The sequence below is a fragment of the Pimephales promelas genome, chromosome 6 (genome assembly GCF_988280905.1).
Source record: "Pimephales promelas chromosome 6, fPimPro1.hap1.1, whole genome shotgun sequence".
Lineage (NCBI taxonomy): Eukaryota > Metazoa > Chordata > Actinopteri > Cypriniformes > Leuciscidae > Pimephales > Pimephales promelas.
In genome coordinates, this window is record NC_142774.1 from 5,834,969 (window position 1) to 5,862,388 (window position 27,420).

General features: G+C 36.2%; 1 protein-coding gene across 3 annotated transcripts in view; it reads right to left on the reverse strand.

The window, feature by feature from the left end:
* Nucleotides 1-15,266: 15,266 nt before the first annotated feature.
* The window catches only part of otx2a (orthodenticle homeobox 2a), a 38,320-nt gene continuing 26,166 nt past the window's right edge, over nucleotides 15,267-27,420 (reverse strand). Inside the window, exons 5-8 of one of the 3 annotated variants that reach the window (XM_089132003.1) lie at nucleotides 20,986-21,026; nucleotides 19,183-19,300; nucleotides 18,836-18,987; nucleotides 15,267-16,653 (exon numbers count right to left, since the gene is read on the reverse strand). In XM_089132003.1, coding sequence (XP_088988129.1) covers nucleotides 15,922-16,653; nucleotides 18,836-18,987; nucleotides 19,183-19,279 — 981 coding nt within the window. In that variant the 5' untranslated portion in view covers nucleotides 19,280-19,300; nucleotides 20,986-21,026 and the 3' untranslated portion in view covers nucleotides 15,267-15,921. Of the gene's footprint in view, nucleotides 16,654-18,835; nucleotides 18,988-19,182; nucleotides 19,301-20,985; nucleotides 21,648-27,420 lie in introns of those variants that run through there. The other 2 variants (XM_039686924.2, XM_039686915.2) reach the window with 2 other exon arrangements.

Sequence of the window (27,420 nt, forward strand, 5' to 3'; positions counted from 1 at the left end):
GGCCCTGCTTTCAACTCTGCCATTTGAAACAGTGTCAGTTCACAGCCCAACTGATCTCTGCATGTTAAGCACACAGTGTCAAATGATCATTGAATTAGCCTGTCTGTGAATAGAGACGACATTCCTCACTCAGCACATCATATACAAACTTCTTATGCTTGATTAAACAGCCAGGAGCCATTTAACACAAGTCATAACCTGACCTCAACACACTACCCCACTTTACTCATTCACACACAGCGCATTATTAACACCTGTCAGAAGTGTGAACTAGGAGTCATATGTAATTTTGTCTGGACAGTAGCCTATAGAACAATATAGATCTTTTGTCTGGAATGACTGACAGTTTCAAGGCATGGAGAAGGACATCACTCGTTCAGAGCCTCCACTCTCTCTGGTTTCTCTTCGTCTGTCAGTGCCAAATGGCCAAAAGACAACTGGAAGAGCCATTTTCAATAGCTGATGGGTGTGAGTGACTTTTTCCTGTCCTCTCTAATTACACCAGCCCTGACAGGGGCTGTCAGGAGAAGATCAGAGCAGCAAGGCATGCTGGGAATGTTGTCTTATTTGTAAATTTGAAGAATCGGCTGTCGTTAAAGTTAGGGCTGTCAAACGATTAATCGCGATGAATCGCATCCAAAATAAAAGTTTGTGTTTACATAATATATGTGGGTGCACTGAACTATTTTGTATATATATATATATATATATATATATATATATATATACACACACATGCATGTACATTTAAGCAAAAAATATTATTTATATATAAAATATTTATATTTATATATAATTTAAATTATATATAAATCTATATTATATACATGAAAATATTTCTTAAATATATACAAGCATGTATGTGTATTTATATATATAAAATAATTATACACAGTGCACCCACATATATTAATATGTAAACACAAACTTTTATTTTGGATGCGATTAATCGCAACTAATCGTTTGACAGCCCTAATTAAAATAAATTAATAAATAAATAAATACTGCGCTGATAGACATCAAAATTATTTTCTTTTTTAAAGCAATAGGCTACTTCTTTCAAAAATAAAAATATATATAATTTATTCTCCTTCATATTTTAATATTATATATATATATATTGTATATAATTATACATATCTTTTCAGTTGTCACTTTAGTTTAAGTTTTACTAGTTTTGTGTTTAGTAGTTACATGCTTGCGTTGTTTTTATTATTTTTGTAGTGTTTCTGTTTAGCTTTAATTTATCTTTATTTTAGTTGTAGTTTTAGTCGTTTTAGTACTTTTCAGTTAGTTGGCAAGGCAGACTTTCTCATTTTCATTCAAGTTTTTCATCTAATATTTATATATTAATTTATTAAGATTTATACTGTCATGGAGATCATCTTCCTTCATATAATAACAATTAACATTACTAACCACATTTGTCCAAAAACAAAACACAACAAAACCAGATAAAAATCACGTGCAGTGACTATAAATGATGTCCGGCCTAGGAAAACTAACATCTTCAGTCTTTAAATATTATTTAAAAAAAAAAATGTGTTAAGATTTTGATTATATTGCATAGTTCTTGTCAGTCAATTGTTATATTTGCAATAGCACCAATTAAACACACAGAATTGTGCAACATAATTTTTTGGCTAGTCTGTCATTTGTAGAAATTATGAACACATAAAAAAAAAACGAGAGAACCACCAGAATATCAATAAGTGATTATTTTATTGTATGCTTAATAGATATTTGTTGCATAAGACCTGTAGCTGTAGTTTGCCTTTTCTTTTTAAAAATAATTTGCTCAGCTAAATCAGCACAGTCTCATCCCAAGACGTCATAGAACTGACGTCTTTTGACCATACGTCAACATCCGCTTTTTTAGGGTATCCTTAAACGTCTGTTAGTTGACGTTATCGGATCCTAACCCTACCCAAACTCCCCCTAAACCTACTCCGTCACCTAACCGACGTTAAAGGTAAAGCATCAGTTGTATGACGGCCCGGGATCGTCATGTAACCGACGTTTTAGGGTACCCTAAAAAGGCGGATGTTGACGTATGGTCAAAGACGTCCCAAGACGTCAGTTATATGACTTCTTGGGATGAGACTGTGAGCTAAATAGCCTAACCAAGTTAAGGGTTTTGTTCTTCCCTCATATTTCAAAATATAACATTTTTAAAAATGTAAAATATTTTCCTCATACTTTGGTGGTTTAATCAAACTCTTCTGACACACCACATACTTTAGCAGACTGAAATCTGATTTACTCATTAACCTTCTTTTGTGTATTATGAAAACACACACACACACACACACAGGGGTGAAAATTTCTGAATTCCAAATCCAGTAAAGTTGATCATTCTCATCATGTTTATGACATTCAAATGCAACAAAATGGCATTTTGAATTGATTTCAATGGAATCCATTGATCTGGTGCTCTGAAGCTCCTCATGTGTGTTATTATGGTCAGAGTGTGGACAGTGGAGAACTGTGGGCATTCTCTCCTTGACACACACTTGAACCCCGAGCTTGCGATCAGCCCTGTGATTGGTGGGTTTATCACGAGCTCTGCGTGAGTGTGAAAAGCTGCCCCACGAGCTCGACGTGAGCTGTTTGTGCTGTGACCCGATGGCACTCGGTGTCTTGAACTTACAGAGCTGCACGACTTTTCAGCTCTCATGCTTCAGCCCCGCTGTGTCCTCCTGCCGCTCGACAACAAGATTTGTTGCAAACACACACCTCACCGTCTACATAGGCAGTATTCTACACAAAACGTCTTCATAAACACCATTGATGCCGTAGAAGAAGAACCATTTTTGATTCCTCAAAGAACATTTATGAAAACTATTTTGTGTGAAGAATAATCCAAAGAACCTTTTTTTTTCACTTTGTGGAAAGGATGTCAAATGTTCTTCTTCATATAGTTATCATTCTTGGTGTTACTGTGAACATACCTATAGACCCATAGAAGGCAGTAAAGAACATTTATTTTTAAAGTTGGCAAGAAAAGAAAGTTGCGATAGACTTTTTTTCCCCTATTGTGACTTATATTCAAGTAAAATGGCTAATTGAAGAAGAAAAATGTTGGATGGGACTTGATTTTGTCCATGGGGAGTTGATTGGATGGTTGTGGTTTGCTATTGGTGGATCTCCTGTGAGTGACAGGTTGCTCCGCCCTCATGCCAGTAGCTGCAGGTAACTTTAATAGTGCAGCTACTCTAGTTAGTAGGCATACATTGCAGTCTCAAGGTCGAATTTTATATAAAAAACGGTATAAAAGCGATGTCCACGTTTACTCTAGTTTAACATGTTGCTTTTAAATCACTTTTAGTCAGAGTTCATTGGAAGGTAATATGTGCGATCAGTATCTTAATACGGGCAACACTCACACACATTCCGACAGGGATTAACCAACAGACGCGGGATTGCTATCTTCATCTGGATTATTGTAGACCAGTTGATAAAGCGATACGAGACGCTCGTGGAACACAGAAGCAACCGCTCCTGGTTTTGTTTTCGATATTGCGTCAGACACAACAGCTATTGTCTTCTCAATGATCAGGTTAATGTGTGAAAAAGTCACATCTTCTGAAAAGCATAATACTGTTACTCTGTGAAAAAATATTGTTGGTTTAACTTAAAAAAAAGTAAGTTACCTGGTTGCATTAAAATGTTGAGTTGTCTTGTAGGTGTCTTTATTTCCGCAGTAGTTTCAATTTTGACATTTTTAGGTCAAACCGTTCTTGTCTGTCAGTCATATAATGGAGGTCTATGGTCACCACCTCGAAGAGCATGCACACAGAAGTCCAAATTAAACACGATTTAATGACTCGTAAATGTAAAAACACATTGATGGCCTAAAACACGAAACGATCGGTTTGTGTGAGAAAACGAACAGTATTTATATGTTTTTTTCCTCTTGTTAACACAGCCACAAAGCGCCCGTGCCCTCAGATCACTTGGACGTGACTGTGGTTACAAGAGGTAAAAACGATATAAATACTGTTCGTTTTCTTTTTAGGGCTAGCATGAGTGCGCACACATGACAATACACACATGCATGCATACGCACACACTTACCCTACGAGCTGTCTTGTCTGCCATTTTTTTCAAGAAAGAGACACTTGATCGGCCACTAGGATGCTGGGGCTTCTAAACGCTTGCTCTCACACACACACACACACACACACACACTGGCGCCGCTCTGTCCGCTCTGGGAATCCTGTACCACCGGGTGCGGTTGTGCGCATGTTTTCCTGCCCTCCTCATCAGCCGTTTCTTTATCTCCTTCATGTCTCCTTTCTTCTCCTCACCCTCCCTCAGGGCCTGCAGAGCGAGTGAGCGAGAGAGAGAGAGAGAGAGAGAGAGAGAGAGAGAGAGAGAGAGGAACTGTAACTCTAGAATGGAAATTTGTGTGACGCAAATTGGGGTTGGATGTCTTTCTTTTGTAAATGCACTGAAGTCTTCAGTTTAACAAGCAAAACAACCCAGTCTCAAAGGCCTCAAACACACTGTAAACCTTTAGGTGTGACTCCTATTTCTTGTTCTAAATGTGAACTAGAGTACAGAAGTCACTTCTGAATTCATTATGATTGACAGACACACACACACACACACACACACACTTGTTTATTCAGAAATCATTCTAATATCCTGATTTGGTGCTCAAATAATAATCTTACCCCAAACTTTTGGATTGGTAGTGTATCACAGTTTCCACAAATATATGAAGCAGCACAACTGTTTTCAACATTAATAACAATCAGAAATGTTTATTGAGCAGCAAATCATCATATTATAATGATTTCTGAAGGATCATGTGACACTGGAGTAATGATGCTGAAAATTCAGCTAGAAATTTTAAAATATATTCAAATAGAAAAGTGTTATTTTAAATTATAATAATATTTCACAAAGAAATATTAATCTTAATTTATTATTAATAATAATAATATGACACTTAAAACAATTGATTTTAGTCTTTAGTGTAAAAAATTTTAAAGAAATTTAGCATCGGCCACAACATAACTATAATTAACGGCTTTTTATTCGAATTTTATTAGTAGTGTATCCCTTTTCAAAGTCAAACCGTATTCTGGACAAATGTGGGCAAAATAGTTTTGATTTATTTTTAAAAAATACTTCCCTTGATCTGAGCGGTACAAGACTTGGCTACTTTTCCTAAGTTTGCCTCCTGAACACACAATTTTTTTTTTTACTCAATTCTACAATGTTAAGTGGGTGAAAAAACCCCTCCTTAATCTTGTATTTGGGTCAAAAATGGGGCACCCATAGAAATGAATGGGAAAAACTGTAATAAGACACCAGGTGATAGCAAAGTCACTTCATCTTTAGGTTTTAGCTCTAAAAACTTATTGGAATGATATTTTAATGTAGTTAAAAAATGTAAAAAATAAAACATAAAAATAAGCATAATTTACATAGAAAATATGGTACTTTTTGAAGTAAATAAATTCATAAATACCCACAAAATAAAAAAAAACACCATAAATGGATAGACAAAACTTTATCGGAGACAGTGATATAACATTTATAATAAATAAAAATTAGGATCACACCTGAGTCCTCTGTGCCCACATTTGTCCACAATTACAGGATTAAGGGCTATAAAGTGAATACGGTTTGAGGGCAACTAAAAATAGATATGACCCATTGAAATATCACGGTATACGTGCAGCTTCTCAGTGATTTATTTCACACACAGCCAGTTTGTCTCAAGTCAAACGTGAGATAACGGCTCTCCCATTTCAGCAGAGATATAATCAGCCGATGCTAATCAAATAGCGAGATTTGCGCCATCAAATCTTTCATTGTTTCTCCGGACAACTGCAACCGATCAGATTCATCTGCCTTCTCACGTCTGAATGAGATTAGAGCGTATCCGCACGCCACAATACAGGACTCATGAGGGCCGTAATCCAGATTACTGTTCAAACGATCGTTAACTCGAGAGATTGTTGTGTAATCGTTTTGTTTGAGGATCGATCGCGTTTTAATCCTGATGCTCATTTCTTTGGCTGGTATTGGGGCTCTGCTCTTTCTTTCTAATGGTCAGATAGACTGATAGAGAAGTAATCTATCCTATAGGAAAGGCAGGATCAGGAGCGTGAGAGTGATAAGACTTATACCCCCAATGTTTTTGACTCAAATCCCTTTAAAAAAAGCCTCGATTATTCCACTGACCAACAACATCCAGCCAACAGTGAATGCTCTCAGACCTTTAGCTAATGTTCTGACATGGTTCTCTCAAACTATTTAAAAGTTATCTGGTCCTGTTGAAGACATTGCGATTCGTTTGAAGGGGCGGTAACAATACACTTTTCGTTCCATTGATTTCCATTGATTTCCGCGAAGAAATTTAGCATTTTGCCACGTTTCGTGAACCCGGATTTGCGAATTCGCTCCTGTCCCAAAATGGCACACTTCATGTGCACTTGGGGTTTTGTGGAGTTACAATGGCCGCCGCGTGCACGTGTCCGTTAAAGCAGCACTATGCAGGATTTCCGTTTTTGTCAAACTGTGACCTCTAGAGTCGCTGTGGAGTACTTGTACTGTCGTAAATAGCACTCACGCGGAGATGTCTCTGCACTCACGGCCTGATCCCCTCCCCCTGTATACCTGTACCTGTTCAGGAAGCTGTAATGGTGCGTTCACACCGGATGCGAATAGCACGTCAGGCGCGAATGATTTCAATGTTAAGTCAATGCAAAGACGCATTTAGCGCGTTAAAAAATTCGAATAATCCTCATTCACACGTCAAGTTCACGCGAATTGAGCGTTTGCCGCGTTAAACGCATTACGCGCGAATGATTTAGTTAGTGCTATTTGTGCATTCACGTGTTTGACGCCAATTCGCGCCCGCCGCCCGAGTTGAAAAATCTGAATTTTGGCGTCAATTCGCGCCGCGTTAACCAATCAGGAGCCTAGCTGCTTGCTCACATGGTGAAGTATCTGGATGCTTCAATAAATTATTTTGGAATATGACTAAATGCCTGAGCAAATATTTTATCACGAGATATTTCAATATACGAGACATGTCCATTTTGTATTAAATGTTAATTATTCCATATCTAGATTATATTAAATATTATTATAATCTAAAGACAACCAACAACATACATGTGCATAAGTTGGTGTCAGGACGTGAGAGAGAAAAAAAAATCACAGGACAGGTTAATAACTTTTGGAGGCTGGGTCTATTTATCATCATCAAAAAAAAAAAAAAGACAAATTAGGTGGATGAGGGCGAGGGTGGGCAACATTCCCAACATTCAACCCAAAAATAGTGATATAACCATTGGAATAACTCCGAAGCTATTCAGATAAGGTAAAAAAAAACTGCATAGTGCAGTTTTTGCATAGACCCCCTTTTCCACTATAATGCTTTTTGTGGGATGCAAAGATTCAATGCACGTAACAGGTTCAACATGGAACCACAGATGCCAATAAATAACCTTGATTTTAGAGAGTGAAGTGTCATAACTTGATCAGTTTTGAGACATAGTCGCTTCCTCTAGTGTGTGTTTGTGTGTGTGTCTTTCCTCTTCCACACATATCTAATTAAAGTGTGTGTTGTCAAATGGCTGATCTTTAGCGTGAAATCATCTTAGCGGATAGAAGGCCTGGGAGAAAAAGAGAGCGACAGAAAGAAAAGAGACAGGGACTTCAATCAGCTCCAGCTGGGACGGTTGTTTTCATTGTTGCTTGTATTAGCTGTAGTTTAAGCCTGTTTTCTACTTAGAGCGGCGGCTTTTGCACAAACGTTATTGCGAACGCTCTCACTGTGCTCTTCACCTGCTCTGATTACTGAAGCCAAACATTTGTACAGCACCCACCAAAACTAATATCCACGATCATCAGAAACACTATCAGAGCAACACAAGCATGATAAGAGCCATTTGGCCAACATGACTTTTGCGTAAACATATCTATACGCATTTTGAGCTATCTGCGTGTATGACATCTCCTGGACATCATGAAGAATTTAACCAATCAGATGACAGTTTGGAAAATCCTTAATTGTTTTCCAATTAAAGGCGCTCTAAGCGATGTCACGTTTTATTAGGCTGAAACATTTTTTGTCCCATACAGCAAACGTCTCCTCAATATCCGCTAGCTGCCTGTCCCCTAAACACGCTGTCCCCTAAAAACGGCAACAAAAACAAACTGGGCCAACCGCACCACGAAACATAACAAACTGTGTTCCAGCCAATGAACAACAAGAAGGTTTTGGGGGGTTGGTGTGCGGATGAGGAGGAGGGAGGGTCCAGCTAGCCTCCATTTTGTTTGACAATACTTTGAACGTCAACAAGAAGTAACGTCGTCAACCAACATCACTTAGTGTGCCTTATGTTTTAGACGTTCAGCCAACGGTCCGTGGGAGTGGCCTCTGAGGCTGAGACTAGAAAATGTTCTGGCGATATTCTCTCAAAGTTATAAACAAGCATTCTTCCAGTAACTTTAATAGAAACTTCGCTCAAAAGTTATCTAGCCTGTAATCACGTTCTCAAAACATTAGCACAAAAACGTTATTTATACTTTTTATACGTTTTTTTTTTCCTTAAACGCTTTAGTTGACATGTTAATTTTGAAATTACTTCTTGTTTTAGAATGTTCAGACAACATTCAAATGTAACACTGCCAAAATGCTTTCAGAATTCTAAAATGGAATGTTTCCTTAAAGTTCACAGAACCAAGACAGTTTAAATATTTAAAAAAAAAAGAGACTTTTTGAACATTCAGAGAACTTAACGGAAATCCAAAAACGTTCTTAGAACCTATTTTTGTTAGCTGGGTACTTATGAACTTTCACTGTAATCTCTTACACACACACACACGGAGATTCCAAAGATAGCAACAGTTCCAGTTGAGCCGCTCTGAGAAAGTCACTGCGGTGCGCCCAAATTGAAAGGGTGGGACCGGGGCCGATAAAGCATGAAAAAGGATAGAAACGAGGTAGGGAGAGAGAGAAAGCATGAAAGAGAGAAGAACAGGGAGGGCGGCACCCTTAAAGGACCCCATCCCGCTCTCTTAAGGAAGATGAGAGAGTGCGAGTGAAGGAGGATGAAAAAGAAGGGAGAGAAACAAATTATTAACACCTCACCGACCACTTTAAAGAGGACAAAAGCAGGGAATGAGAGAGGAGAGGTGAAGACACAGATGAGAGGAGGGACGCTAACGTTTCACCGTTACACCCACAGGGGTTTCCACCCGATTCATTGAAGATAAACTGACCAGATCAGTGTGTGTGTGCATGTTTATAGCCACTATAATGCTTACAGGATGACTGCATTATTACTCAAAAAAGGAAAAATGAATAATGAATAAATAAATATAATAATTTTAAGTTATATAGCATATTAACTGCTAGTGTCCAGGTATAGAGGGACACTTGGCATGCTTTTTTTATTGCCTTTTCCCCCCGATCACATATTTTAGTAATCATCATAAGTTATATATCATTCTAACGCTCAAACTTTCAAAATTCATTTTGTGAAATAGGATACAATAGAAACGGTCCATTAAACACTTTTAGTGGGCTTAGCCTGTTTTTTTTTTTGTGATATTAACTTCAAATTTGGAACACAACTTGGTTAGCAATATATATATATATATATATGTGTGTGTGTGTGTGTGTGTGTGTGTGTATATATATATATATATATATATATATAGTAAAAATACAATTTGTTGAGTACATTTGTTTTACATTAACAGTAAATTTAAACTTCTATAATATTTTTACACTTTCCATTTTTGAATTTTCAGTGAAATAATTACCAATTTTTAGTTGAATGTCTACTTAAAAAAAGCCCAAGATTAGGTCTGTATTCTTAAGCATTCCTGATTTACATAACCATTTAAGTTAGATCTATGCTAATATATATATATATATATATATATATTTAAGTAACGTTCCCATAATGTTTGCAAAATAATAAAAATGGAACATTCCCTTACTGTTTTCTTTAATGTTTGGATAACCAAGAAAAAAAATGTTCTCAACTTTAAAAAAAAAAAAAAAAATTCACAGAACAAATTAAAACATTAGCATTTTGTTAGCTGTGATGTCCTTGGGCAACCTGCGATACCAGCTAACATGTGATAATGAACCTCTGGACAGCAACAAATCAGGTTCAATAAACTATGAGCTGTTCGTTGTATTATATCAGTAGCAGATGGATATAAAACTAATTAAAATAGTCAGAGTACAACTCTCAAAAGCGAACTAAAAGTGTGTGTCATGTAGCATGACCACCAACACTCATAATGCATCAGAGCCTCTTTGATTCCTGAACCATCCGAACCTTAGAAGTTCAAAGGTCCAGCTCAAATATTGTCCGAGTCTCATTCAGGACCATAAATAGTCATAAAGCGTGTGCGAGTGGTCCTGGCAGATGAAACCTCGGGGTTTGTTTATGCTCGGCCAGCCTTAATCCTGCAGCTCTCTGCTGTCACTCAAAGTCTGACAGTACCCAAGGGCTTCTGGGAGATCCCTTTACGCTCTTGCTCAGACACGCAACGCAAAGCAAACACACACACAACAAGCTCAGCAGTAAACACACTTTGGGCAGGGTTGTGGCGTGCTGGATATAGTTTCAAAGTCGGAACATCGCCGCATGTGTGCTCAGAAAACACACAAACAGATTGGAGAGGTCGAGGGAGTCATCTTTAGTGGATTTGGGGCGTTTTGGCTAAGATGTGACCCTGTCATAATGTATTCACCCCCATGATGTTCTGACTCTTTCTTCTGTGGCGCTGCTGAGCTTTAATGGAGTAAGACGTGAGTTTGGAAGCTTTTTGGACCATTCTTTTGACCATATTTCTAACATGCAGTCGAACGTGACACTCAACAAAGCCAGTTCAGATATTTCACGTGTTCTAGCTCAAGCACACCTGGTGCAACTAATGAGGCCTTGATTAGTTGCATCAGGTGTGCTTGAGACAGATCCATGCTGTTGTGAGGGATCCTATTCAGGGGGTTGAATAATTTTGAGACTGCAGAAGTCATTAAAAGTTGAATTTGCAGACATATAAATGCATAGGTTTATCAGCTGTCAGCAGTCGTGGCCTAATGTTTCATGAGAGTCAGACTTGTAACCTGAAGGTTGAGGGTTCAATTCTCAGTACCACAGTGTGTCTCCTAATGTGAGTGTGTGCACTAACTGTATAGGTTGCCCTACTTGGCCTTCATGTCACCTCACGTCAATTGAAAACATTAACTATAACAACATTTTGTTTAAGACAATGGTCTATTCATCCATTTAATTTAATTATTATTATTTTTTTAACATTCAGTAACAAATGGATGAAAAGTTTGGGCAGATAGATAATAGAAATATAAAATGGTTATTTCAAACTTTAATAATATTTCACAATATTACTGTTTTTCTCTGCCTCTGTGTGTAGTTAATTATTTAACAATGAACTCTGTTAGAGAGTGCTGTATGTTGAAAGTGATGAAAATGTCCTGGTTTTCAAAAAAAAAATGCTGGGAAAGGTCAGCTCTACAGCAAAATATGGGAAAACAAGGAGGATGAGGAAGAAAAACAGGATCAAAAGGAGGAAAACTAAAGATATAAATATATTTTGTTCGTTTTTGTAAGTTTGTGAGAGCTATTTTTGTTCAATTTGGAGGCATTTCTTTTAGTTATTTATTATATTTATTTTTCTAATACAGAAGAGACATTGTTTCTTTTATTATTTTTGAAAACTGTCATAATAAAACATGTTGAGTAGCCTCTGAGAAGTTTGTGTCTTGTAATATAACAATTTTATATCCATACAGAGGAGGCATAGCCTACTTTATATGTATTGAAAATTAATAAGGCATCTTTGAGTAACGTAAACTTCAAGTATCTGTTTGACGGGCCGAGTGTACTGGTTTTTAGCAATCAAAATATGGTCACCCTATTTTACATCATTTCAAATCCCTCAGTTCTCACCATCTCCGAAAAGCCAAGCCAATGTTGAATCTGGTTTTGTTCTTTTTGCCAGCAGACTCTCCTCTGTTCGGTGTTTTTTCTTAAAACGGCTGATTCTTACATTATACGTTTTGGGTGCCTGAAAACGCAAACTTTTGAAAAAGAGTTTGAAAAGTGCAAGTTTTTGAAAAGTCTCTGTGCAAACAACAAATCTCTGAAAATGATGACGTCATGCACATGCGTATTATGTGTTCAAACTCTAGCGTTTCATTTTAACCCTGGCATTGATTATGTAGGCTATGTTCTTAGCAATTAAAAAAATAATAATAAATAACTATAGTTTCATCGCCATCTAATGGTCTGGTTAGCAGCAGAATACAGCGTTTTTTAGTCATTTTCGCGGATATAGTGCATGGGGATCGTTTTAACAATGGTGTCGTCTGACAAAGCAAAAACTTCTGCATTTTAAGCATTATGCACAGCTGCACTACTTCCTGAACTTCAGCCAGCTCCTTGTTTCCTGTCTGCCATTATTGGGCAAACTTGATTAATTCAGGTGGGTCTGATTATTGTTGCCATGACTACTGAGGTCAGGCATACCTGAATTAATCAATTTGTCCAATAATGGCTCACAGGAAACAAGTAGCTGGCTGAAGTTCAGGAAGTAGTGCAGCTGGGCATAAAGCCAATTGTAGTGTAAACGTAGGTCTACCTACCTGCTCATGTCAACCTTTCTCGCTCGTCTCCCACATCATACATGTGTCAAAGAAGCCGAGAAACTTCTCTCTAACGCTGCCTTCACACTGGCAGTTGAAATCAGCTCCGATGCGGCTGCGAAACGACCGGAAGTCATTCATTTCCTATGGAGATTCGCAGACCGCATGCGAATGGGTCCGAAACGGGTCCGACCGAGTGCGGTGCGAAGAAAATCGTGTCCGTTGGTCATCCGCATGCGTTCAAAAATTTGAACTTTTGCGAAAAGCTACGGACGGTTCCTATCCGACAATTCCAGCGGAAGTTGAGCGTTGCTATGGTACTGATAAACAAACCTGAATTATTAACTTTTAATAAAATAAATATTGATTTTATAACGATAAGTTGTGATGTCATTTTTTATTTTCATGACTTTCTAACGTTTATAAGGGCAGTTAATACAATTAAATTGAAGGTAGACATTGAACTATTGACCACTATATCACATTTTTTAGCCGACCTGACATGTCAACGTCCTGAGCAACTTTCCTCACGCAGCATAACCCTCATCAGAGAGATCATACAGAATTTAAAGAATCAAACTTTAATCTCTCCGCCATTTTTGTTCTACCCGTGTCCGACGCTTTTCACTGTGTAGTACGACGTCCGTTGGGAACGTATTGCGTATTACGGAGCTGATTTCAACTGCCAGTGTGAAGGCGGCGTAAATGCATATGACGACGTGCACGGGCAAGTGATTACGCAATTTCCCGCGAAAACCATCCCGTCAATTAAAAAAAATATATAAACACTTATTCTCCTGAGACTCAGAAGAAGGAAAAAAAAAAAAAAAAAACAACGTTTTTTTGACTTTAGTATTTTTTTCCATGTAATCAAATTGTCTCTAGAGCATAAGAAACAAATAGTATTAAACAAAATAAAAAATAAAGATTTTTGAAAAATGATATTTTATTTAGCCTACTATGTTATTCTCTGTACTCTGTAGTGGACACCAGGATGACACAGTTGTTTAAAAAATAAAAAGACATGACATTACATGGGATTTTTTATTCATTCATTACTCAAAGTTTGAGTTTCAGGATTTTTTTAAACCAAAATTTCTATAAAGATGATTCTCAACTATGTTATGAAAGATATAACTGAATAAATTGATATACCATTTGACTTTATGCAAAATGTGCATAAAATGCCAATAAATGAATATTCCCATTCAATACAATGTATCAATACACTTAATCTAATTTACATATTAATGTGTTCTTGGGGCAACATGTAATGAAAGAAGTGTAATAATTGAAGTAATAATTGGTAACATTTTAATAATAGGCTAATATCGCCCTGTTCTGTAACAGAAAGTCATGTTTAGATTTGAAACCCCATAAAGTTTTCCTGAGATGTTGGTTTATGAAATACAATTTGAAAAGTAGTCAGATTTAAATGATAATCATATATTATCATATGTCCATAAGAGTGCTACATTTTATCTCTAAATTAATGTCTGTCATTTTTAAAGAACAATGAGGAGTTGTCCTGTTGAAACCTCCACACACACACACACACACACACACAAATCTGGGTCCTGAAGAAAAACCTGCATGTCACACAAGTATGAAGTATCTAAACAGCAGGATAAATGTACAGGAGATGGTGATGTTACGTGTTGAGAACAGGTGTTTGGATTACTTCTGTCCAGTTTTAACTAGACAACAGCATTCCTCAAACATGCTCAGAGATTAGTTGAGCTTGTTTGATGCAGATTTACCAAATCCCATGATGTTTGCGCCTCAGTAAGATGCCATGCAGCTTCAGCACAGCAGGATCCCACTGACCAAACAAGCAAACACTGCCATCCCGTTTATCTAGCCCTATTTACCCAGCTGCATCGCAGAGAGTCTTGAGCTAGCCGATAATTAAAATCGTGATTTGCTGTTTTTCTGTTGGATAAATAAACCTGCACGTCGTTGCAAACCACTGATTGCCGGTCAGAATACCAATACGTGTTCATCAATGTGTTGATATGACTTAATTATTGTTTATATGACTTGAGAGCTTTGAATCTAAGCCACCCTTTTATTCCAGCCAGGACTAAACAAATCAAATTACAATTACAAATCAGTTTATTCGGTTATTAAATGGGGAAGATATTCTCAATTATATATATATATACACACACACACACACACACACAATGTCACAAGTTATGTTTATGAACTTTAGTATTTGGTGAAATGAATTATTAGATTTACCATGGTAAAAAAATCACTGTAATTCATAGTCTCTTTTGGATTATAGCTTTAAAAAATGAAATTATAACCTTTCCTGTGGACCTTAGTCATCCTTGTGTGACAGATTTAAAGCATAACATTCTTTACTGAACAACTTTCTATTGAAATATTAATTATTGAAACACTTTCGTTCATCAAAATGAACAAATCTTTCGCCGAGTCATTTGGTTCATTCAAGAACGAATTGACTCGGTAAAAGATTTGTTCATTTTGATGAAGGAGTTCAAACAGGAGAGTCACGAACACTCATCACAGAACAGAGCAAGGCGAGCTTCAACTTAAAGTTTGAATTTTTTTTTTAATGAGCGATTGTTTCGATAGATAAGACCCTATTCATCGTCTGAAATTGTTTAAAGCCCTTTGAACAGTTTGCACTGAAACTGTCTTTTGGACCTTGGACCGTTTGGTTCCCATTGAAGTCCATTAAATGGAGAAAAATCCCGGAATGTTTTCATCAAAAACCTTAATTTCTTTTCCACTGAAGAAAGAAAGACATGGACATCTTGGATGACATGGGGGTGAGTAAATTATCAGCAAAAGTTTTTTTAAAAAGTGAACTATTCCTTTAAGTGAATAAGAAAATGAAAAACAATTTGTCTCAGTTTTAAGCTTATATTTATTAAATGAACATGAACGCAAATTCACTTTTTAACATCTCACATGAGGCTGCAAGTCACCTTTTCCTCTGGAAAGAAAATCATATATAAAAATTATTATTGCCTTCATTGTTTCGAACACCACGTGTCTCATTCATTCAGTGCGTCATGCCGGGAGTGCCCTCGCTTCTTCTTACTCTGTCCGTCAAGGGTGTGACGAAGAACCCGTCTCGATTTCAAAATGCACAAGAAACTTTGGTAACCCGTGTTCCTGCGGCTGGAAAAAGTTGGCACAAAAGTCTCAAACTTCTTCCCGGTGGTGTCCGATGTTGAGGAAGGGACGAAAACAGACGAGTGAACGTCAGGAAACCGCATCACAAGGCCTTACAAAACCTGAAAACGCCAGGCGGCCTGGTCTTTGTAGTCCAAGCAGTCGGCCGCCGCAGAACTGAAGTTCAGTTTCCACGATGATGCCACGGCCGCCTGCTCTTTGTAATCTTTGTAATCCAGACAGTCTGAGGAGCTGAAAGGCAGCCCGGTGCCGCCGTACCCCTGGTGAGGGTGGCTCTGCCCGATGTGGTGATGCGGGGCGGTGCTCAGCTGTGTGTGATGGGCGTGCGGGTGATGGTGGGCGTGACCTGGCATGGGCGCCAAGTAGGATCCGCAGTCCATGCCTCCAAAGTAAGAGGCGGCGTTCGAGGTCGGGTAGCCCTGGGCGTAGCTGGGAGCCTGGTTGTAGGGCATGGGATACGACGGCACTCCTGTGGAGCCCCCGGCGCCCGAGATGGCCCTCTGCATGCAGGACGCACTGGCCGGGGGGGAGATGTCGGGCAGCGAGGGGGGAGCAGGGAGAGGCGAGACCGGAGCGGGACTCCAGATGGACGAGACAGGTGTTGTTCCTGAGGACGAGCCGTTGATCAGAAGACCGGAGGGGTTGGAGCCTGAGGACGAAGACGAGGACGACGAGGAGACGGCGGGAGGAGTGAAGTGACCGCTGCTCTCTGACCCGGGGCTCTCACGGGACGGAGAGGGTTTCTTTTTCGCCGGACGGATCTTTGAATTGCCGCTGCTCTGCTGCTGCTGCCGACACTTTGCCCTTCTGTTCTTAAACCAGACCTGATAACAAATACGTCACGGGGAAATCATTGTTATGCTTATGGATGGATTGGAAATTTGCAAATGTTTGTCGACGACCTAAAGTGACACGGATATAACTGCACTGACACTTTCCGATTAGATCAAAATTCGAGCTACATTGACACTTATTGAGCTGAACTGAATCAACATGAGTTGAATAGTGTTTTGTAGCTGAATTGAATTTGTTTCATAATTGAAGAACTTTGCAGATTTGACACTATAATTGAACTTAATTGGAACAACATTGAACTAAACATAGGCCTAGCTGAATTATGACTCTTTCAGATGAGAACAAACTTTTAACATCAACACTTTCATGATTGAAAAACTTAGCAAATTTGACACTATAATTGAACTTAATTGAATCAATAATGAACTGAAGTGAGTTGAACAACGACACTATTGCTTTCTGTAGAGCTGTTTTGTAGCTGAATCGAATTTGTTTCATGATTGAAGAACTTTGCAGATTTGACACTATAATTGAACTTAATTGGAACAACATTGAACTAAACAGCTGAATTGTGACTCTTTCAGATGAGAACAACATTTTAACATCAACACTTTCATAATTGAAAAACGTTGTAAATTTGACACTATAATTGAACTTAATTGGAACAGCATTGAACTAAACAGCTGAATGAGATGAGAACAAAATTTGAACATCAACACTGTTATTGAACTTAACTGAAACAATATTGTACTGAATTGAGTTGAATAACAACACGATAATAGCAGAATTAAACTCGTTTTATAATTGATGAACTGCAACATTGACACTATAATTGAACTTAATTGAAACCTTGAACTAAATATAGCTGAATATTGACATGTTCGGATTATTACAAAACTGTATAATCACACTAACTTTGTAACACTTATTGAACTTAACTGAATCAATAATGAACTGAAGAGAGTTGAATAACGACACTATTTTATAGCAGAATAAACTTGTTTTATAATTGATGAACTTTGCAAATTTGACACTATAATTGAAATTAATTGGAACAACATTGAACTAAACAGCTGAATTGTGACTCTTTCAGATGAGAACAAAATTTGAACATCAACACTGTTATTGAACTTAACTGAAAAAATATTGTACGGAATTGAGTTGAATAAGCAGAATTAAACTCGTTTTATAATTGAACTGCAACATTGACATTATAATTTAACTTAATTAGAACATTGAACTAAACATAATATTGACACTTTCGGATGATTACAAAATTTCAACTGAATTGAACTGTATAATCACACTAACTTTGAAACATCAACACTGTTATTGAACTTAACTGAATCAATATTGAACTGAATCGAGTTGAATAACGACTCTATTTTATAGCAGAATAAACTTGTTTTATAATTGATGAACTGCAACATTGACTGTTATTGAACTTAATTGAATCAATAATGAACTGAAGTGAGTTGAATAACGACACTATTGCTTTCTGTAGAACTGTTTTATAGCAGAATTGAATTTTTCGTAATTTTTTTTCATAATGATGCACTGAACACCATTAACTAAACTGAGCTGAACAATGACACAATCAGATCACAATGTTTTACTACCTTTGCAGCATCAACACAGTTAATGAACCGAATTGAACTTTTTTCATAAGATGAATTGTTCAACACTGACATTTTCTGAACTGAATCAGCATTGAACTAAACTGAGCTGAATAAAAGCACTATTGTCTTTGGTAGAGCTGCTTTACAGCTGGATTGAACTTATTTTATAATTGATGAACTTTGCAGCATTGACACAATTGAACTAAAACACAATTGGCTGAAAAATGACTATTGGACTGAATTGAGCTAATGAACCTCACTTTGAAACATTGACAATATTATTGAAGTGAATTGAACAAATTTCTCAATCGATGAACATTGCTTCACTGACACTGAACTGAAAAAACATTGAAATAAACTGAGCCGAAAAACATTCTATTGTCTTCCGTACAGCTTTTTTAAACTTGATTTATAATTGATGAACTTTGCAACATTGACGCAATTATTGAATTGAATAAACAAAATTGATGAATTTTACAATTCTAACACTTACTTTCCTGTTTATTACCTACCTTATTAGCATGCAGCGCTATATAAATATAAATGTGACTTGACTTGAAATCTATCAGGAAATCAGGACAACACCACCCACCTGCACTCTTGACTCGGGCAAATTGATTTTCAAGGCCACCTCCTCGCGCATGAAAATGTCTGGGTAGCGCGTCTTAGCGAACAGGTTCTCCAGTATGTCCAGCTGAGTTCGAGTGAACGTGGTTCTCTCTCTTCTCTGTTTACGAGGATTTGCTGCAATAAGGAAGACGTCCAAAGTTACTAAAACAAGTCTAACTTGTACATACAGATGTACTTAAAAGTCAAGGTAATTCACCTAAAGTGCTATTGAATCATTGCCATGCATTGATTGCAGTACTGAGAAGTTATTGTTGCTTATTTGAATAAAGACTCTACTCTACTAAAAGTTTATCTTTCAGGGATGCTTACTCGGATATCCCACAGAGGGATGAAGGAGGTCCATCGTTGCCCCGCTGAGCCCCAGCCCGTTCATGGCATACGGGTTCTGTTTGAGGTATGACATCATCGTTGAGCTCCAGACAGACAGCTGCAGCAAGAAACAATTAGGCCTATTATAAAATTAATAAAACAATAATACTAATAAAAAAATTAAAATGTGTGGTTTTTAACAAGAGGACTGACAAAGTGCAGCAAATTGCCTGTATTTTCTTTTTTTTTAATCATACATGCATCCTATCGCAGCATAAATAAACAGCGTTTGGGTATACAGCCCCATTGTAAAAACATGTAAAACGCATCAAAAGCATGTCACGAGGGTGATCATCAGTCTGAATATGACTAATGTCTTGCCTTTAATGATCGCTTTTTTCACACTCGACTAATCAAGGGCTTCACACACACTAATTGGCCATTTGCATGTCATGCCCTGTTAACCGTTCCTGGTGGACGTAACGCCGCGAAGCGTCTGATCTTTCCTTTTGTTGGCGGTACAATTATGAGTTTACTTAATGATCGTTTTAATCTAACATCTGGTGACAGATACATTGAAAAGCTATGTAAATTTGATTTAAAAAATAAATTATTTGCATTAATCAAGCTCCAATCTATGGGATGACTGAACTCATGACTGTGTTGGCTATAGCCTATCATTCAACCATATATATATATATATATATATATATATATATATATATATATATATATATATATATATATATATATATATATATATATATAGCTATAATTATTTTTTTCACACGGTAAAAAAGTTGCTTTTTTAAATAGGCTAATCAACTTGGGTTTTAAGTCATTTCAACATAAATTTTAAACTGGTTTTAATTAAAAACCTGACTTATTGAATAACTTATAATACAGAAAATCGCTTAATTTGTTTTTATTTTACTTCTAAGAAACGAAATCCTGAATTCTAAAATCTTCTGCATTCCCGAGAAACAGCAGCATTGAAGCGCTTGTTGCGACCGAGTTTTCCGTTCGGGATAAAATCGAGACTTATGTGCATCTGGAATTATTTGGGAGGACCAAAATGTGTTTCGCTTCCATTTCTTATGAGGCAATAGTACAAATGTATTAAGACAAAAGTTCTGTAAATGACATGTTGCGCTTTTTCTGGGTCGCTCATGCCTATGAATGGCCCCATTAATCCCACGCTGAGGACAGATAACATGGGCCTAAAGATTCCACAATCGAGCTTTAACTATATGTAAATGACCACCGAGTGTGCAAATTATTCTCCATAGCCATTTAGATTAGACCCAGAGGGGACTCCATTTGCAGAAGAAACCTTATCAACTAAATAAACGACATATTCTCGGTGCACACTGAATAGCCTAGGCCTACTCAAAGTTTGTAAATTAAGACTGCAACTGCGCCAATATGTTCTTAAATAAACTGTAGCTAGGAAAATATATTTATATAGGCTATCTGTAGGCAAAATGATTTATTTGTATTTGGCTAAATTATTTTTTCTTAAAACATCATTCAAATGTAGGCCTACTTGCAAATCGCAATTTAATGAACCCGCTAAAATAATAAAAAAAATAAAATAAAAAATAAGATAAATTGCTGACTATTATTATTTTAGCCTATTATTTATTAATCACTTTTAAAACCGTATAAAATCTGGTAGGAATGACAAACTTTTGTAACAAAATTACGTTGTTAAAAGGATAAGCTGCAATAACAATAAAATCATCAACCTTTACATTTAGATAGGCTTGCTTTAAAAAAATATTTAAAACATTTCTACAGTACCTTTTATTCTTGGTCTTCTGTGCTCTTTTCTTTGAGATCCACTGAAAATCCACAAAAGCAAGACACACACTTTTTTGTCAAGAGAAATGTGAACTCCAACTGGTTGTAATTGTAAGAAAACGAATTAGCTGCAAACTTGAAAAGTTCCCAATATATTCACAAAGTCCGTTCGCACTGAGTCAGATGTGGCTCGTTGTATCCACGCATAAAATGAAGGTGATAGCCAATGCTGACGAATTGAGATTGATCACCTTCTTGATGGCCTGTCCGTCTATGAGCAAAAGACACCTGCGGACCCGCCCACCACAGCCAATCAGAAGTCTCGCTTGTCCTTACAGACGACTGCTCTAGCCAATCAGAACGAAGACGTGCTCATTAACTCCTCCTTTCGACGTGACGACATATTAACCTGCCGTGTGAATGAGCGAGTCCCGAGAGAGTAAACTATTTGAATACACTTTTAATTCGAGGCTTAAGTGAGCGTAACACTGCGGGAAAGGAAATACGAATGATAAGACAGCAATTCGTTAATCGATTTACCGTTTGGTCGAGGAAAATGCGTAGTTTTTAGAGACGAAACCTTTTCTGAGCGCCAATTAGGACTGTCAACACGCATAAAACAATTTCATCCTCACATTTGCATTAAATAAAAGTTAGCTTGTAGCCTATAAACCTAAAATAATTATTACAAGCATGTTTCAATTGCTCATAAATTAAAATGAGATGGTAGGCTACAAACAGTGTTAGACACCATCTTCCTTCCTTGGCACAAATAGCCTTTTTATTTATAGGCTATCAGGATTTATTTACTGCATTTAAATATAGGCTATTTAGCCTAGAGTAGACTACCATTCATGCAAAATGAGGGAATTTAGTTTCAGAACTAAATATACACTAATTTCCTTTTCTTCTTCTTCTTTTTAATATTATTATTGTTTTTTGTAAGACTTTGACTATAAAGTTAGGCTAACCGTCCAATAAAAACCTCCAAAAATAAACCTTGATAGGTAGGCCTAGTTTTATCACGCGGGCCTTAAGAAAAATAAGCAGTTAAACTATTCTTTAAAAAAAAAAGCCTAACATCTGGACCTATTTGAAAATGTATTTGTCTGCCAAATCAAAGTCAGCGTGGCGTAACCAACATGTAGCCTAAATTTATGTCGATGAAAATAATAATAATAATAGCCTAATAATTTTCACGTTTTAGTCCGAAGCCTAGGCCTGTTACAAACTTCTTGATGTCGACTCAATGTAACAGCGAAATAAATAAATAAAGAATAAAAGTAAAAGACTCATGTTTTTTAAGAAAAGCCTATAGGCCAACTTTTATGACATTTTAGTGTGCTAAATTATTATAGCCTTGAAAACGGGCTGTAAAATATAAACACAGATTTTAATCAGGCTAATAATCAGTTCTGCATATGCATTTATGAATATGTGAATAAATGATGGTTAAAAATGATCAAAAGGGCATGGTCTATTTACGCAGTTGTATTACCAGATAAAACCTAGGCTATTGCTCAGATCTGGAATTATCTACTGTCGCGCTCATTACAACAAAACTTCCTAAACAATTTTGCGTGCATCAAAAGCTGTTAAAGAGGATCGATCCCGTAAAATCAAGATATCTGCTTCTGCTGGCACTAACCTATTGTCCAGGGGTATTTGTGTAATCCCAAAATGCAGTAGAGTTTCTTGAGCAGTATAAACCCGTAAAGCCGTGGGATCAGCCGGCCTGAAGCGAGTGTGTGTGTGAGTGCGTGTGTGTGTGTGTGTGTGTGTGATTGGTCTCTTTGCCAGGCGGATTGTGTCTCTTGTAAATTGTCGGCGCTTATTAAAACGATGGTGCATAAAATCCCTTGTAAATCCCGGAGTTGTCAGAAAGCGCGAGCGCAGGACGCGTCGATCCGTCACTCACCGGGACTTCGGGGAAAAGAGGAAGACGAATCGGGAAAGTTTTAGGATACACCTGGAGTTCACGGAGGAGGATCAGCAGGTATAGCCTATAGCCTGTAGACTGCACAGGAACAGCTTTAAATCATAAAAGTAGCCAATGATAGCCTATGAGATTTCCAAAAGTTCAAGACTTCTTTTCTCGGTTTAATCCACTTTTTTATAGCCTAAAGGCATTTCGTTTTATTTGAAATAAATCGGTAACGAAATGTTGTTCTTGCAGAAATTCTGTCGACAATATTCTTTGAAAATTAAACAAACTTATAGACTTTTTCTTGTGTTGTAAATTGTCATAAAACAGTTTTTTATTTTACTTTGAATTGCATTTAGATGTAGCCAATGTAAGATAAACCTATTTTTAGATTTGAAATATTGATATTCATTAATTTAGGCCCTATTTGTTTGATTTCTTTTTTTCACGACAAACAAAACATTCAAGTTGCTGCTTTAAAATACAAATCAACTTGTATTTTTAAGTCATTTCAACTAAAAAAACATTCAGACTTAAAAAAAGGTTGTATCTTGGCTAACAAAAAAAGTGAAAAAGTGCATATTTTAATGAGCTTAAACAATGTAAAAGCATATTGTTATAGAATATTGATCATATCTATTTTTTTTTTTTTTTTTTACAGTGTTCTTCTCTGTTTCTGGACTCTTCAAATTTCATGAAACTTCAGTTCAAACATGCCACAGATAATTGTTTGCCTTGTTATAAAATACTGATCCAAAACAGCTTGGAGACATACGCCTATAAAAATGCTTTGATTGATCTAAGATATGTTCTCCAAAAAGAAGATGAATTGAACAACTGCATTATATCAGCTCAATGGTGTCATAATGCCTTTGGCCACACACTTAAACATTAAAAGTTACTTTAAGAGAAATGTGCTCATATAAGAGCGTACAGGCACAGAATCAAAGAAGCCTTGACTGAAGAAATGTGCAGATAACTGACAGCAGTGATTCACTGACTGATCCAGGCTTCAGTTCAGACTCGTACAGTAGCTGCCAGAAAACACAAGCTCCCGCCTGCAGCCTTCAGCTGATCTCAGTTCAGAGTTTGCATTTTAAATCCAGATAACGTGACTGCTTCCAGATCAGACCTATAATCTGAGTCCCTCAACACTTAACCACAATACATTATTCAGAGGACTAATTTTAGGTTGTCGGAGTTGCGTCCCGTTACAAACATTACACACACATTGGCATCTCTGTTTTTATGAGGAATCTTTAACATCCACGGGAACTTTACATTCCACAAAAGGTGGTTCTAGTGTAAAAACTATATATATATATATATATATATATATATATATATATATATATATATATATATACACACACAGTTTTTGTATTAAATATAAATAGTATATTATATTAGTTTTTATACACACACACACACACACACACACACACATAAATATAGAATGTGAAATGCATGTCTAATCAAAAAAATTGTGGCAACAGATTACAAGCAATTATTTAAATTTAACAAATTAGACTTGAGTAATAATTGAGTAATTTAAAATGAGTAAAACTTAAAAAAACGTCCAAAAAACATAAATTGAAGTCACCATTATGGTGATCGGTGTTTGTGGTTTGTTTTAAAATGACGGTTTTCTCCTTCAGGCGTCTTCAATGTTGGCAATATAAAATAAAGAGGTCTTAATTAATCTTTGACGTCTGTCTGTTAGTGAGATATTTTTGTAAAATTTTTTTGGTGTAAACTTTACTCATTTTAAATGGTTAACGTTTAAGCAATAATTTGATTAATTATTACTCAATTCTAATTTGATACATTTAATTAATAATATTGCATATTCATTTTTAAAGTGTATATGAAATCTTTATTTATTAGTTTGATTTAAATTAAAATGAGAAATGCCTTGGCAATTAGCTGAAATTAAATAAGTTAACTTTTATATAGCATATATATATTAGCCTACATTATTTCAGTTAACGTTTTTTTATGGTTTTAGTTTTTATGATAATATCCCTGGTGACGTCACTTAATGATGTAGGGTAAAAGCCAAACACTCACTGTGAGTGTGGACATGAAGATAATGGAGAGGAGGGAAGAGCAGGGGAGTGTGGAGCTGTCAATCACAGCGCAGGGGTCCCGCCCCCCTCATTAGGAGGGTAAACACAGGGGAGGAGTGATGAGAGATAGAAGGAGAGAAACAAGACTCAGGTGGAGAAACCAGATACACGGCTTAAACACACACACACACACTCACACACACACACACACACACACTACTAAAATTCATCACAAGCACACTTAGTTTGGTTTTTTTCCATGTAACCCTTAAATGCATGAATGTTTTGCCAATCATTCTTACATATTCTTGTCTTTAGTGACTCGGATCTATATCTAACACGGATGGATCTCTGCCTGTCGCGATAATATAAAACTCTCCTGATATTTTATAGTAACAATTACAGAAGAATAAAAAGAAGCACATTTTGTTGACTTTTGGAGCTTCGAAGAATTCAGTTTGAGCAGATGTTTTAATTTATACCATCATCACAGTCTTCATCAGAATATCTTCAATTTGTTCAGCTTCTGGCTCATATTTACCATCTCAAACATCTTTAAAATCCATATTTTTGAAGTAGATCCACCATCAATTGACAGTGACAGTAATTCTGTAAAATTCAATAAAATTCTTCCTATTCTTCTGTTTTCTGCCTGCTGTGACTATGAGTGAAACGTCACTTCATTATTGTGAGACATTGAGACAACCAACTTTGTGAAATAAAGGTAAATTGCACTTGTTCAGTGATCGAAGATTCAGTGTTGTGCAGAAAATATATAATTATACTGTTGCACACCTCGGGTCGTTAGAGACCATTTATAATTTATACAAAAAAAAAAAAAAAACGAATGGAAAATTGAAACCAGGCATTCTTTTATAATTGTATATTTTTTTCTTGTTATATTGTTTATAATGAATTAATTGAGGAACACTTGATATCTAACGTTAAAAAATGAACGAGGAATGACGTGAATGACGTCTCGGGTCACTAAAGACCCGAGTTATGCGTTTAAGGGTTAAAAGCATCTTAGCTGCTATAACCTCCAAAAATGAAAATCTTGCACTTATTTGCATGTGATAGACTAAAATTTCAGTTGCTTTTCAATGAATAATGACTCAAATTTCAGTCTGTCTCTCAAACAAACTATATGTTTTCATTGAGCAACACTTTTTAAGGTGACATAGTTACATAGTTACTATATAACAGCAGTAAATGATGCATTGTTACAAGTAAACCTATAGTAACCCTAACCCTACAGTAAATAAGAAATTACACTCTCAGGAAAAAAGGTACAAAACTGGGGCTGTATCTTTTCATAATATACACTTTTGTACCCAAAGGCTGCATATTGGTACTTTAGTGGTACATATTAGCACCTAAAATGTACATATTAGCACCTGAACTGTACATATGAAGAGTTCAGATGCAAAACCTCTAAGTGCCATTTGAAATCATTTTTATCAAGCTTGTATATTTAAGTTCAGTGATTTCACTTAAATGGCAATAATAATTACATATTAATTGTTATTTAAGTGAAATGACTGAACTTAAATATACAAGTTTGATAAAAATCATTATTAAAGAAGAAAATTTCAAATGGCATTTAGAGGCTTTTGCATCTGAACTCTTCATATTATCACCTAAAATGTACATATTAGCACCTAAAATATATTAGCTCCTGAAATGTATATTAGCTCCTGAAATGTACATATTAGCTCCTGAAATGTACATATTAGCTCTTGAAACGGACATATTTGCTCCTAAAATATACATAATAGGACCTAAAATGGACATATTAGCACCTAAAATGTATATATTAGCACCTGAACTGTACATATTATCACCTAAAATGTACATATTATCACCCAAAATCTACATATTAGCACCTAAAATGTATATATTATCACCTAAAATGTACATATTATCACCTAAAATCTACATATTAGCACCTAAAATGTATATATTAGCACCTAAAATGTACATATTAGCACCTGAAATTTACATATTATCACCTAAAATGTACATATTAACACCTAAAATGTAGATATTACCACCTAAAATATACATATTAGCACCTAAAATGTACATATTAGCACCTGAACATATTAGCACCTAAAATGTACATATTAGCACCCGAACTGTACATAGAACCTAAAATGTACATATTAACACCTAAAATGTAGATATTACCACCTAAAATGTACATACTAGCTCTTGAAACGGACATATTTGCTCCTAAAATATACATAATAGGACCTAAAATGGACATATTAGCACCTAAAATGTACATATTAGCTCCTGAAATGTACATATTAGCTCTTGAAACGGACATCTTTGCTCCTAAAATATACATAATAGGACCTTAAATGGACATATTAGCACCTAAAATGTACATATTAGCCCCTGAAATGTATATTAGAACCTAAAATGGATAAAAGTTTA